Source organism: Excalfactoria chinensis, chromosome Z (genome assembly GCF_039878825.1).
Source record: "Excalfactoria chinensis isolate bCotChi1 chromosome Z, bCotChi1.hap2, whole genome shotgun sequence".
NCBI lineage: Eukaryota > Metazoa > Chordata > Aves > Galliformes > Phasianidae > Excalfactoria > Excalfactoria chinensis.
Window position 1 is genome coordinate 19,934,154 of NC_092857.1, and position 13,765 is coordinate 19,947,918.

Here is a 13,765-nt window from a genome sequence, read left to right on the forward strand (position 1 = left end):
CGGTGACAGCGGAGCGACGCCGGCCCTTCCTCCTTCTCCGCCTCCTCGCCGCGCGGCCCCGCCTCCCCTCGCTCCCTCCTCTGCTTCTCTCCCCATGCTGGCCCTGTGCGCCGCTCGCAGGTAGGCGCTGCGTGGGTCGGGGCGCCTGGCGGACCCGCGCTCGTCCCGCTCGCGGCTGCGCGTCCCTCGGTTCGGGCCGGCCGTCCCGGCAGGGCCTGGCGCGGCCCCGCGCGGCCGGTGCTCCCCAGTCGCGGCCGTGCTGTGCGGGGCCGGGCGGACAATAGGGCCGGCACTGCACGGCGTGCACAGGTGACGCCCTCCGCTCCCGGGGCTCGGCCGCCTTCCGGACACGAGCGGCGTGCAGGTGGGCGGCGCGGCCGGGCCGGCCTGCCCGGAGCCGCCGTGAAGAGCGCGGGGAGGCGATGGCGAGGGGCGCGGTAGCTCAGCTCAGCTCCTGGCAGGGGTGAGGCGTGAGGCGGGCGCGGTGCCGGAGGGTTTGAAAATGAGGGAAGCAGCGCTGTCTTTGTAGCGAGCGCTGTGTCCGGGAGCGCCCAGGGCAGCATCGTGGAAGACGGCGAGCGGTGAAAAAGGGAAGGGAGCTGCGCCGCGTTCGGGGTACGGAGAGTGCGGGGTGAGGGCCGGGCTGTGTGCGCACGGACTGCCGCTGAGTGGATCTGAGCTGCAGGGTGAAGGGAGGAGATCGCTGCCTACCTCTGGTGGGCTTCTGAGAAATGACAGCTGGGTGCGGGCTGCGAGCCGCATGGCTGGCTCTTGGGGCTGTCATTTCTGCCCCAGTTCTGGGCGATTCTTCAGGCTGAGTTACGGCTGGAGGTCCCAGCAGTTAGAAAACAGGATTAATATAATAATATTATATTAAAATTAATATATATATTTTTCATAGAGTTCCTGTTGCTGTAAATTAGTTGATCGCCTCGGTTACATTCTTTTTATACAGTCATTTTCTTTGTTTTCCATGTCAGTCCAAAATGCTGCCTGACCTTCTTTGTCCTGAAGGTGTCTTAGAAGGATGAAAGTTATTCCATTGCGTAAAAAATAAAATAAAATAAAAGATCAGTCTTTGCAATCTATGTTTGGAAACTGCAGGTATCTCCTTAAGTAATAAGGAAAGATGGATATTGATTTCCGAACTGATTTTATTTTTTAATCACTTGTCGTAAGTACACCTAGGAATGGTCAGTGCAGTTTGTTATTTGTGTTATTTTGCTTTTTGTCAGCCATCATTTAAGTGTGCCCAAGTAGTTGTTTCACAAAAAAAGAGCCATCTCAAAACCCAAACAGAGACCTCCAAGTTTGAGAAGTTAAGCACGTGGTTGTAGGAACATTGAATAGCAGGCATGCTCAGGTGATATTTTTAGTCAATACGTTTTAAATGCGAGATTAAAATTTGTGTTTTTGGGAAGCTTCAAGCTGCATGTCTAATGTTAGATAAAATGGCGTTGAACGTTTGAATAATTCAGTTAAAAATAGAGAGATCTGGGGAAGGCGCTTATCTCCAGCTGAGTACTTTTCCTATTAGAATTCAATGATTCAAAGATTAACATATATTTCAACTAAATGCATAGAAAAAGGCAGGCTAAGGCATACATTAATGAAGTCAGCACAGTAGTCTCTTTACTTTTTGAGGATATTATGTGCAATGGAAAAAGAGAATGCAGAAGTGGAAAATGAGACTTAAATAATTCTGTTACCCTAAAATAATTCTGCAGGGTTTGTGATTTTAGAGTCTCTCTGTCAAAATCTTCAGAATTTTCAAAATCAAATTTGGAGCTGGAAGGAAAATTTACATAGATTCAGGGAAAAAACATCCAAAAAAATTGCACTAAAGGGCTAATTTTAGGTTTTCATTCCTGGAAAGATACTCTGAATGCTTTTCTTTTGAGAAGGAATTAGACCAACAGGAGGCAGGGTTGGGGGAAGAGTCAGGAGGATGGCAGGGAAATCAGAAACACTTTTATAGTCACTTTCTTGTATCTTTTTATTTGTGACCATACAGCATGTGTACGCTTTTCTTAAACTACCAGGTCCAACACCAGCAACAGTGTAAGGTCCAGGCAGGACACACAGAACAAAAGTCTGTCAAGATCAAATGTAGGCAAGTATATATGATGAGACAAACATGATGTGGTAACTTTTCAGAACAGTCCTGCGCCGTATCATCATGTAGGCTCTGGGGACTTGCCAACACAAAAGACAGTTGTCATATGATTTTGTGCAAAAATAAAATATAGTATAATAATAATAATCCTACTAATGCATTTTTATATTGAACTTTGCTCTTACGGCTGTTTGATCTCTTCTTGAATTGTGTCAGAAGTACCAAGGAAAGAACTCATCACTGTTCATTCCCTCTGTACTGCTTGTGGAACTTTCTTAACAACTTTTTCTGTTTGTGTGCTACTGTCAGGGAAGAATCCCCACCTAGTTGTTCTAGGGGTGGAATTAATCCCTCATTGATCGTTATTAACTTGTCAGAAGAGGACAGGGATTTGTGCAGGTGGAAGAATAAAAACCAAGAGATCCAACCATAATGGCTTGGAGCAGCAGAACTGTATGTAGTATGTGTGTGCTTCATGTGTTACACAGTCCTTTCTTCTTTCTTACACCTTTGCTCAGCCCCACATTTTTGTACGTGCTGCCATCAGTAATCATAAAAATCATACTGCTGTAATTTCATGAATCCCACCTTTTTTTAGGTGAGGTGTGGATATGCTGAGGTATGTAGAACCCAATCTGGAACTATGCAGGTCACCGAGTTCCAGTTTTCTGTTTCTTTCCAGTCTTTTGACAGTTTGCTTTTAACACGATGTTCATCTCGCAGCAGTGTCATTTTTTTAAAGACCTTTTGGTCAAAAGTCTTTGGAAATCAAACAGATGACACTAGCTGACCTCTGTCTATTTAAAAGACCATCAAAGAATTCCAGTAGGTTACCGAGTCACGAATTCCCTTTGTCAAAGAGCCTCTTTTCCAGTAGGTGTTAAATGTATTTGTTTTGCATATTTAGAAACCCTTCTCAATATTTTTCTGTCTTGCTGTACTGGCTCTTTATTAGTTGTAGTCAAAAAGCTATTTTTAATTTGTTATCTGATTGCATTGGAGTACTGAATTGTCCTGGTGGTTGCAGTGTGTGGTGTTTGCACTACAGGGTATGCACTTTGTGTGTGTTATATTGCAGGCATGATAGTGCTTATGCAGCAGTACTACATGAGAGAACTGGAAATGCTTTCTTTTTCCATTGTGTTTTGTGTAGTAGAAGATACTTTATGGATGCCTCCTGCATCAAATGTGGTCCACTCCAGCTTATTGTGTGGGAATAGCTTTCTCTTATGAAAGTCAGAGCTGCTTCCAACTTGCTTTTAAAGATTACTAGGGGTCTTGGGTGGAGTATGCAAGTATAGTGTAAGGCCTGGAGGTTTCTGCCATGTGTAACTTGTTATGTATACCTGTGAATTTCTATTAATTTCTATTTCAGGTCTGCATTTTTCTTTATTTGATACAAAGTACATTTTTCAGTTACTTTACTGCTGTGTGTGTTACTTCCACCAAAGAAACCAGCAAGCATTTGTTGAGAGTTGCTAAGACTGTAAAAGCAGAACAGAGAAAAATATATTATCAGTAAAGATTCTAAAATGTTCTTATAACTTCCATCTTTTTTGACTTCACTTAATCTGGATGAGCAACATAGAATTTAATTTACTCTGAACTGAGCTTTAAATAATCTTTCAGAAAAAAAAAAAAAAAAAAAAAAAAAAAAGATACAGTCACAAAATTAATTATTTAGCATTGAAAGACTGCAGATCACCTTCCATTCCATCAAACACTGTTTAAGATGAGTAGGTTTCTTGTTAACAGTTCTGGAACTTTACATTAGGAAATATAATATATGCTGTCCTCTTGCCACTGTGGGATCTGTCTGTCCCAAACTCTGTCAAGACACAGAGCTGAGTACTTTGCCAAGGAAAATCACCCAAGAATTCAAGGCATGTATCCACCATTCCAGATACTGTCAAGAGCCAAACTAATGAAAGGACTGAGAGATGGAGTGTAATCATGACTTCAAAAGTGTTTGTCCAGCAGGAAAAAGTCATTACTTAAATTCTGTGGCTGTGGTCCCATTCCTTATGCTCAATTGAAATAATGCTCTGATTTGACTCTGGGTGATATAGGTGTACTTTGTTCTTTATTGGGCTTCTCCTACTTCTCTCTCTCTTTTTTTTTCCCCCATTCGGTTCTTTTTCTGCCTGGGGGTTACTCAGTCCTCTGTTGACTTTGCTTGATTTTGTTCTTTCTTTACTCTAAAATAAAAATAATTAAAAAAAATCAACAAACAAACAAAAAAAAACAAAACTTCTTGCTTAAATCTATGAGTCAGAACTGGAACAGTGGAGATAAATTTAAAATACAAGCAAAGAATTTAGACAAATATTTTGTCTATTTAATTTGCATCTTAAAATCCACCCAGATTACCCAGACTAACTGCAGTGTGTCCAAATTGAATTACTTGTTGCTGAATACAGACTGTAGTGTTTCTGGAATGCTTTTTAACTTATGTAGGTCTTCATTTACAGGGAAAAAAACAGCAACAACAGAAAAACAAAAACAGAAAAAGAACACCTACGTGCCTTTGAATCCCTGGATGTATTTGAAACCTGTTTGGATGTGGTGCTCAGGGACATGATTTAGCAGAGGGTTGTTAGAGTTAGGGTAGTATGGTTAGGTTGGGGTTGGACTTGGTGATCTTTAAGGTCTTTCCCAACACGAGCTACTCTGTGGTTCGATGGATTGAATATGAGGCTTGGCTGTTGTAAAGGTTTACTTAAATCATGCCTGTCTGTTACCATTTATGTATGTTTGGTAGCACTCACAGGAAAATGGCAGCATATGGCATATTGTTCATGTATTAAATAATTGCTCCTGAGGCAAACTGTCCATTTTCATGTTGCGTTGATGGAACGTCTCTTTTTTTTTTAATTTGAAGGAGACCAGTAGGTGGCGTTGAAACACTGAGGCCCCGTGAGTGCTGATTGCGGTCACCTGATGAACGTGGTCTCCAGATTCACAGCATTCCAAAATGCGGTGCTGCTTCTCTTGCACTTCTCTCTTGCTTGTTCTCTTCTCCCTGCATTGCACGTGGGGTACAGCAAGGAGAACATCTCTGCATTTGTTTGCCCTAAGCATATTTAAAAGCCAGATGACGATGTTGTGTGTGTTTTTGTTTGTGTAAGAAACCCACACGTTTTGTTACAATTTTTGAGCTGAGAGCCATTTTTTAATTTCTTTTTGACTGAGAAGCACACAAAGATGTAACATCCCATTTTGTTTTAAACTCGTATGTACAAACCTGCCGTTGCTGTGTGACAGATGGCAGCAGAGGGTCAGTATGACAAAATGGCATCTGACATGGAAGGGCACATGGAGGAAAGGTATGTCATTGAATTCCTTCATGTGAAGAAAATGGCACCCATTGACATTCACTGACACTTGCTGAATGTTTGTGGAGACCAAACAGTGGGAACATGCACAGTGAGGCAGTGGGTGGTGCGTTTCAGCAGTGGCAACAGTGACAGTGGGTCACTTCCCCTGGTGCTGTTTTTATGAGCACAACATGCAGACTGTTGTTCATTGCTGGTGAAAATGCATAGCTCCTGGGGGTGACTGTATTGAAAAACATGATCTGTAGCTGAGAATTTTCTCTGTCAAACAGTGTTCTTGTGCTCTATCTGTTGTAGTTTGCATGGAAATAAATAGCAGGCATTACTTTCAGAGCAACATGCATAGTTTTCCACAGAGCTGATACAGTCAGATTTTTGCATGGCTACATGGAACTTTCAGATCTATGAGTATGTGCAATAAATCTGTGTGTATTCCCAGAAACACATTTGTAAATAGTTTTTGTTAGTCTGTAAATTCATACTCAGTCTAACTCATGCTGTTTAGGTAAAGCTTAATTTGAAAATTGAAAGTATGATCAAAGAATGAATCTTGGACAGAGTAATAGAGGGGTTGGAACTTGATCTCTGAGGTCCCTTCCAACTCAAGCAATTCCATGATTCCACCCAATTGCAGTGGTAGTTAAATGAGACTGCAAGCTCGAATCTGTTATGAAGTCGTCATCAGTAGTAGGATCACAGTTGCAGGTTTTTCTGTTTGCATTTTCTAAAGCTGGTGCTGCCCTTTGCTGCTTCTGCTTCATAGTCTGAGGCTTTTTTGTTTAATAGTGCATTGTTACAAAGGGTTGTTTGGCATCTTCCAGATGTGGAAAATTGTTTTTAATCAAAACCGAGCATAGATAAATGTTTAGTATGTTTAAAGTATTTACTGCACAAGTTAAAAATCAGCCCATAAACTTAATTGCTTTGCTCATCTTTGCAGCAGTCATGTTGGCCACTATATTGCTGTAATAGAGTATAATAAAAGCCCTTCTCCTTTCTAAAATCAAATTGTATTCGTATTTTCCAGAAGCAGCAAGTAATCAAATTTTAGATTTGTTGGCAAAATAAATTACCTGATGTTCTAGCAAAAATAGCAGTGATTGCAGCCTGCAATTTAGAAGCTTTGTTTTCTTTTTAAAAATCCTGTTTTAGAAATTGCTACTAAGCTTTACAGCTTACACTACTTTTGTTAGAAATTGTCACTAATGGTAGTAGAGGCTTTTGTTGCTCAACTAAACCTGTGCATCCTATGTATTTTCAGGCAGTGGTGCAGGCTTAGGTGGCTTTTGGTAATCTTTTGATATGTGGTTTATGCTAGCATAACTGTTTTGAAGCCACACATTGTGGATAAGCAGAAAAAAAGCCCCCTGTGGTCCATTTTTATTTATTGTTTTTGGCCTTTTTGGGGATGGCATTAACAGGTATGGTGCAGTCATCACCTTGGAGGGAAAGGATTCCATCCAGAGGGACCTGGATGTGCTTGAAAGATGGGGCCACACAAAACTCATGACATTCAACAAAGCCACGTGCAGTCCTGCACTTGGGTCAGTGCAATCCGAAGCACAGATACAGACTGAGGGGAGAATGGCTCGAGTGTAGCTCTGTGGAGAAGAACTTTGGGGTGTTGGTTGATGAAGGACTGAACATGGGACACTGGTGTGTGCTTGCAGCCTGGAAAGCCAAATGTATCCTGGGCAGCATCAAAAGAGAAGTGGCCAGCAGTATGAGCAAGGAGTTGTCCCCCTCTGTTCTGCCCTGGTGAGGCCCCACCCACAGTACTGTGTCTAGACCAGGGGCCCTCATCACAAAAAACATGTGGAGCTGTTGGAGTGGGTCCAGAGGAAGGCCTCAAAGATGGTCAGAAGGCTGGAGCAGCTCTCTACAGAGGCAGGCTCTCAGTGATTGGGGTTTGTACAGTCTGTAGAACAGTAGGCTCTGGGGAGACCTCATTGCGGCCTTAACAGTACTTAAGGGGGCTTACGTGAAAAATGAGAGGAACTCTGTCAAGGACTGTGGTAGTAGGGCAAGGCATACAAGTTCTAAATTTAGACTGTTTTTGTTTAAATTAGACATAAGGAAAAAGGTATTTACTATGGTGGTGAATTATTGGAAAATGTTGCCCTGCCCCTGGAAGTGTTCAGAGCCATGCTGAATGGGGCTCTGGGCAACTTGGTCTTGTGGAAGCTGTCACAGCCTACAGCAGGGGAGTTGGAACTAGGTGATATTTAGTATGATATTTCCATTCCAACGAAAGCCATTTTGTAATTCATTTTTTCACCTGTACGTTATCCTGTCTCTTTTTGAAGTAAGATCTTGATGGTAATTACGCTGCCGTCACAGATGGAGTCATGTACAGGGCAGAAATAAGTGGCAGAGGATGGAGCAGGAAGGAAGAGGAATATCTTAAGCTGCTGAATGTGGACCTTACCCATAATCCATGCTCGGATATGTCAGCAGTTCCACATTGCACTGCAGACAATTAAATGTAGTCTGAAAGATTGAACTGGTCAGTTCACGCACTGGCAATAGCATACCCATGGCCACATGAGATAATTGCAGTATACACATAATCTTGTTTACAGAGCCACATTTGTTTATTCTTCTGCCTAATTTAAACTGAATAATTTTCTTATTGCTTAGTCTGAGTAATGGCTGGCTCCTCTATAATGCTGCTGCCATTTACCAAAAGCAATCCTTTTATATAATAACTGTAGCAGGTTGGTTCATTTCGTTTTTGAAGAACACTGCTTGCTGCGTCATCTAGTTCCTACTGTTATTAATACAATTTATTTAATTTCTTTTCCAGTTTGTGTCTTGGAAGTTAAGGTTTCTCTCAGTGGATCAGTTTACATTATCATTCCTATGCTTCTCCCTTGAACAAATAAGTCATTCTCAATTTTATTGTGTGATATTTGAAGTTTTGGTCATTTGGTTACAATTCTAAGTAAACAACGAATATGAAATACTAAACCACTTAAAGAAATAGCTGGAATAAGATTTCACCTGTGCACATACTTCAGTTGCATGTGGCTTTTCATTATTCTGATGTGAGTCACATTGGCCCAAAGTACAACTGGCAGCAAGATAACAGTGTGTGTTTTAAAATATCAGTTTGAGGTTGTGTTTAATGGTTGCATGTGGTGATTGTTTTTACTTGAAATCTTATATCATTTTTGAAAGCCCACATTGGTTTAGTGAAAGATTTCTGGGTCCTTCTGGGTTTTCACTGGATTTGTTCTACATGAATACCAGCTTCACTGCATCAGAAGGAGGAGGCAAAGTATCAGCACTGCAAAACAAACCCAGTTTTCTGAGTTAATTGTCTCTAACAGGTATAGACAATCACTTGATGGCATTTATGCCAATCATTTATGAAGCTATTGATTTTTATGTGCTCTACCATGCAATTAGCCAGTCTACTAAGATCAAGTGGTCTAATCTTTTTCTTTTTTTTTATGCTTAAAAGAAGTGCTTAGTAGCAATTAGGGACTTCTTATTAATTAAACTTGTCCAGCTTTATTAATTGAACTTGTTTGACAGGCTGAAATTAAATGTTGCCGTGATCAGTGTTTCTGGGACTGTATTGTTGGTCAGTAGCAGAGCTCTGTTTTCTCTACGTGAGAGCAATGAATTACAGAAAGCTGTAGGTTCCCTTTAAAAGTTATATCAGTCTTATATCCTTCACCTTAGCATAGCCATCAACTTCAATTTTTTTCAGGTTGTTTTCTTTTGATTCTGTTTCATTTCTATTTTGACCTTAATCTGGTGTATTTCATATTCCTTCTGACAACCTTTGGAGGGTAGAAGAGGCAAGTTCAGAGCCATGAAACTGCTTTGAGGAGGTTCCTCTTCAGCACCCACGAGGCTTTGTCAGAGCTGCAGTGTGTTGAAGACTGACAAAGCACAGTCCAGTGGGAAGCAGACTTAATGAAGTTCTGTTCTGTAATACATTCATACATTCAGGGTAGAATTCAGTAGTTCTGGATTCTCGGAAACTATTGCATTCTGAGAATGCTAACACTTGTCCTTTTGTTTTCATGAAAGTAGCTTCATTTATTAGAAACTTTTAGATGAGATTCCAACTTGCAGTAGTTCAGTGGAGAAGCTGGTGACACATTAATGTCAGATCTGAGTTTGTGCTGGAGAGAGAGAGCAGAGATGGAAGGAATGCTTTTTATTCAGGCTTCGTTTTCAGAGTTTGGTAGTTAATATTACAGAGGTTGATATTTTTGTATGCCAGCAGAAATTAAAAGGAAACAACTTGTCTGCACTGGTATGGGAGGATTTGAAGAAAAGATAATAACAAGGGGAAAAGAATCTCATCATAAAATCTAGATTAGGGATGTTTCATTTATGTCCTGTATAAATAACTTCCACTAGGCCATATCTAGAAAATTCCTCTTTTAGGCCAGTGAGACCATTTATTTGAAGTCTTGTCTTCAAATAGAAGCTCTGCATGTGGCTTTTCTTGGGTTGTTAGAACTTTGCTTTGCTTTTCCTTCAGGCCACAATTGCCTGTCCTTTTATGTAAGTTCTCTGCAGTACTATGCCAGAACCTTTCTAAGTACACAGTCAGACTGCTTTTGCTATAAAATTAGTGCCGGCAGGTGACTAGTGCTAACAGTAAAAGGTTTTTCTTACAAAATGGTGTTTAAAAAAAACAAACACCGTTCTTTCTAGTAATGAGCAATCTGTGTGTTCTTATATTTCATTAGCTATGTTTGAAAGTCAAAAGTTGTTGTCATTACCATAAGAATATATTATTTTGTTTTTTAAGTTATGAGAATGAAATTGGAAGACAGATAATAAGCCTCTGCCATCCAGAGCTGTTCTCAGTAACTCAGAGGTCTGGTCCTTGTTATTTTTCTGTAGGTGTGGGTTGGTCTCTTAAGATACTAAAATCTGTGGCATTATTCTTTGTGGTTCTTGTCCATCATAAACTGCAAATCACTGTAGATTTTATTCCTAATTTCAAAAATTACTGTGTAAAGTTTCAGTAACTGAAACTCTGTTTTTCTTAGAAGATCAAATAGTAACTCAGTCTATTTCTTTTTCAGTATTGAAGTTTTTGCCTCTAATATTTGTCACTGTATGGAGAAAGGTGTAAGACAAACCTCTGACTTAACTAAAATTAATTTTAAATAAGAGTGACATCTGTGAAAGCTCCTGCTGGACAAGTAACACATGGTTTGAAGTAGGGCTCTCTTCTTACTTGTATAAAAATACTTTGTGGTTGTTGAAGGTCTGCTGCCTTTTTAATATATACTATAAACTTTCTCATGAACTGGTGTCTTTTAATACAAAGATCTTTCTTCCTTCTTTCAGGTCCATTGGGCCTCGACTTTTGTTGAGAATGACATTAGGAGCAGAAATCACTAACCAGCTCAAGGCTTCTTCATACATAGCATCAGGCCGAAACCTTTTGAGATGGGACCTGTCACCAGATCAAATCAGAACAAGAACAGAAGAACTGATCAGGAAGACAAAACATGTATATGATGTCGTTGGGAAGCTGAATATTGAAGAAGTGACACATGAAAATACTGTACGGGCCTTGGCAGATATAGAAGTGGAATATGCAGGTTAGTGTACACTTTCTGTGATTTTTTTTCTTCTCTAGTGGTAAGCAGTGCCTATCTCAGTTGCTGTAGGATCTGACTAAGATGAGCAACTCAAATGTAACAATGGAAAGACTGATATATTCTTAATGGAGAAAAGGTGGTAGATGAGAATGGAGGAATTTTGTGAATGCTTTTTCAATAAAAGAATACTTTACTTTCTCTCTTTTACTTTATGTCCTATGAGGACTTGAAGTAGTGCAGGAGAGGTATTGGTTCTGTGATCACATCTAGACTGTTGTGAATGAAATACCAAGACCTTCCAATATACAGACGCAGTGTATTGTCAGACACAGGTCATTCAGTTAACTTGTTAATAATCCTCAGAGAAGGTGGGAACAGTAAAAATGTTTGTGGTGCCTTTGTTTTGGAGAACATACAATACAGTGGTTGTATGTTTGTAGTAGTCTGTGTAATAAAATATCAAACTCTCTTAAGTTCTCTGAAAAAAACTGCAGTTGCAAGAGAATTACTGAAATCAGGCACTTCAGCATGGAGCTCAGTCTTCATCTACTAGAAAGGAACAGCATGTGGCACAAATGATAGTGTTATAATATTTGTCTGTTGCTTTCACATTACTTAATTTCACAATGTGGTTACATCCAGTGAATTGACTGGAATTGATGCTGGCTGACTAATCTTCATCGAAACAGATTCCTGCCAGATTCAGTTTTAATTGTGTAAATGTGTTTGGTACAAATATTCTAAGATTTTCTGCCTATGTATAGACCTCCATGCTTTAAATCATATTAGAAGACAAGTCTGTTTTATTCAGAATAAGCAGAGCCACAGAAACTCACATGCCTAGTCTGATCATACTTATTTCTCTGTGTTGCTGATTTGGGTCATATCTAACCTTTTAATGCCATTTAACAAAGTTGTATGTGAAAATACCAGGGCTTACTTCTGAAATAGCCCATGGCATATGATTTATTAACACAGCATGACTTTAGTTAGGATCTTGGATTTGTAGTCCCATTTTTCCTTTTCACAGGTGCATGAAAAACACCATTCCCCCAGTAACTGGAGCTCATGATCTGAGGTGATGCACATTACAATAAGCCTTGCATTATCCTTAGAGGAAGCCAGAATTAAATTTGTTGGTTTGAACCCCAGTAATCTGGGAACAGGAGAGGAGAAAAAAGAGTTTCCAATGGTTTTCAAGTGGAACCATATGCCCATGTACGCATTCTGAGGGTTTCTGAAGTACTAAGAGCAATCTTCATGCTTTATAAACAACTTTAGAGAAATAAAATTTACTCTGTTTTGCAGAGTTTTTACAACATCATCTTAAGATATCATTAATTTAAAACATCATTATTGAGAGAGGGGAATGAAATTATAATTGAATTAAGTTAATTCAGCTAGACAAAACAATCATTTCTATTTAGCACTAATATTCCTTAAAAAGATAAAGTATTTGTTTAGTAATGTTTTACTTTGTCTCAAAAGAATATTCTAAAAATATCAGTAGTTTACAATCTGTAAAAGAATACATGATGGCTTTTTGTTACCAGATTGTTTTCCCTTAAACATGTAGATGAAGATGGTGATCTGACACTCTTCCCCTGTACCCATTTAAAAATAACTTCAGGACAGATGGGTGTGTTTGGAAGGTTCAGAGTATCTTACTTTAAAAACTAGAAGCCTCTTTGCCAGCTACGAAGCACTGTCAGACTTTACTTGCAAATGTTATACCTTCTAAAAATCGTATATCCTATTTGTACAACCTTCAGTTGACTTCACGGAAATACAGAGGTGGTAATTAGTGTTAGGTAATGGATTATTTTGGTAAAATGTTTATTTGTTATAATGTTATGCAAGTCTCCATGACTCATTCAATTTTATGTTAACTCATGTCCATCAAGCCTAATTTGAGTGTCTGGTTGCTTTGGATACTTGTTTTTTTTTTATCTTCTATATATCAGAAGAGGGAGGGAATTTTTCTTTGTCCATGATGTTTCTAGCCTTCTAAGTGTTCACTGCCTTTTATTTGAACAGTGGAAAGAAGCATGTTGGATTTTCCCCAGCATGTCTCACCTGACAAAGAGGTACGCTTAGCAAGTACAGAAGCTGACAAAAAGCTTTCCAATTTCGATGTGGAGATGAGCATGAGAGAAGATGTGTTTCAGAAGATTGTTTATTTGCAGGTAAATTACAATAAAGAAACACAGTGCTTTTCAAGATTCCTGTCACTCCTTAAATGAACCTTGTATTCTTCATCTGCAGTGTTTACTTTGCAGTTCATATTTTATTACAACAGAAAGAACATTCATGTTTTTTCAAACCTATCTAGTAACATTTAATATCCAGCAGGTACAAAGAGCACAATAGCACTATTTGACACTGCAAATTTTCATCTGCAAAACATTCTTCAGCATATGCTATGCATTTTCACCAGTGATGAGCAAGATCTTGCATACTGTGCTCGTTAAAAGCTGTACCAGTGGAGGTAGCCCACTGTCACCACTGCTGAAGTGCACCACCCATGGCCACACTGTGCTCACATTCACTGTTGGGTGTCTATAAGTGTTCACTAGATGTCAGTGAATGTCAGTGGGTGCCGGTTTTTCTGCATGGAGAAATTCAGTGGCACAGCTTTGATTCATCTGCATCTCTATGACGAAATGCCTATCTGCTGCCATCTGTCATGCGTCAACAAAATGTAACATGATATTGGTGGGAAGATTCAACTT

General features: G+C 39.7%; 1 protein-coding gene across 2 annotated transcripts in view; it reads left to right on the plus strand.

Annotated features, from left to right (window-relative positions):
* The window catches only part of NLN (neurolysin), a 34,185-nt gene continuing 20,420 nt past the window's right edge, over positions 1 to 13,765 (plus strand). The window contains exons 1-3 of one of the 2 annotated variants that reach the window (XM_072359641.1): positions 1 to 120; positions 10,777 to 11,033; positions 13,071 to 13,219. In XM_072359641.1, the coding sequence (XP_072215742.1) occupies positions 95 to 120; positions 10,777 to 11,033; positions 13,071 to 13,219 (432 nt within the window). In that variant the 5' untranslated portion in view covers positions 1 to 94. Of the gene's footprint in view, positions 121 to 247; positions 365 to 10,776; positions 11,034 to 13,070; positions 13,220 to 13,765 lie in introns of those variants that run through there. The other variant, XM_072359643.1, reaches the window with a different exon arrangement.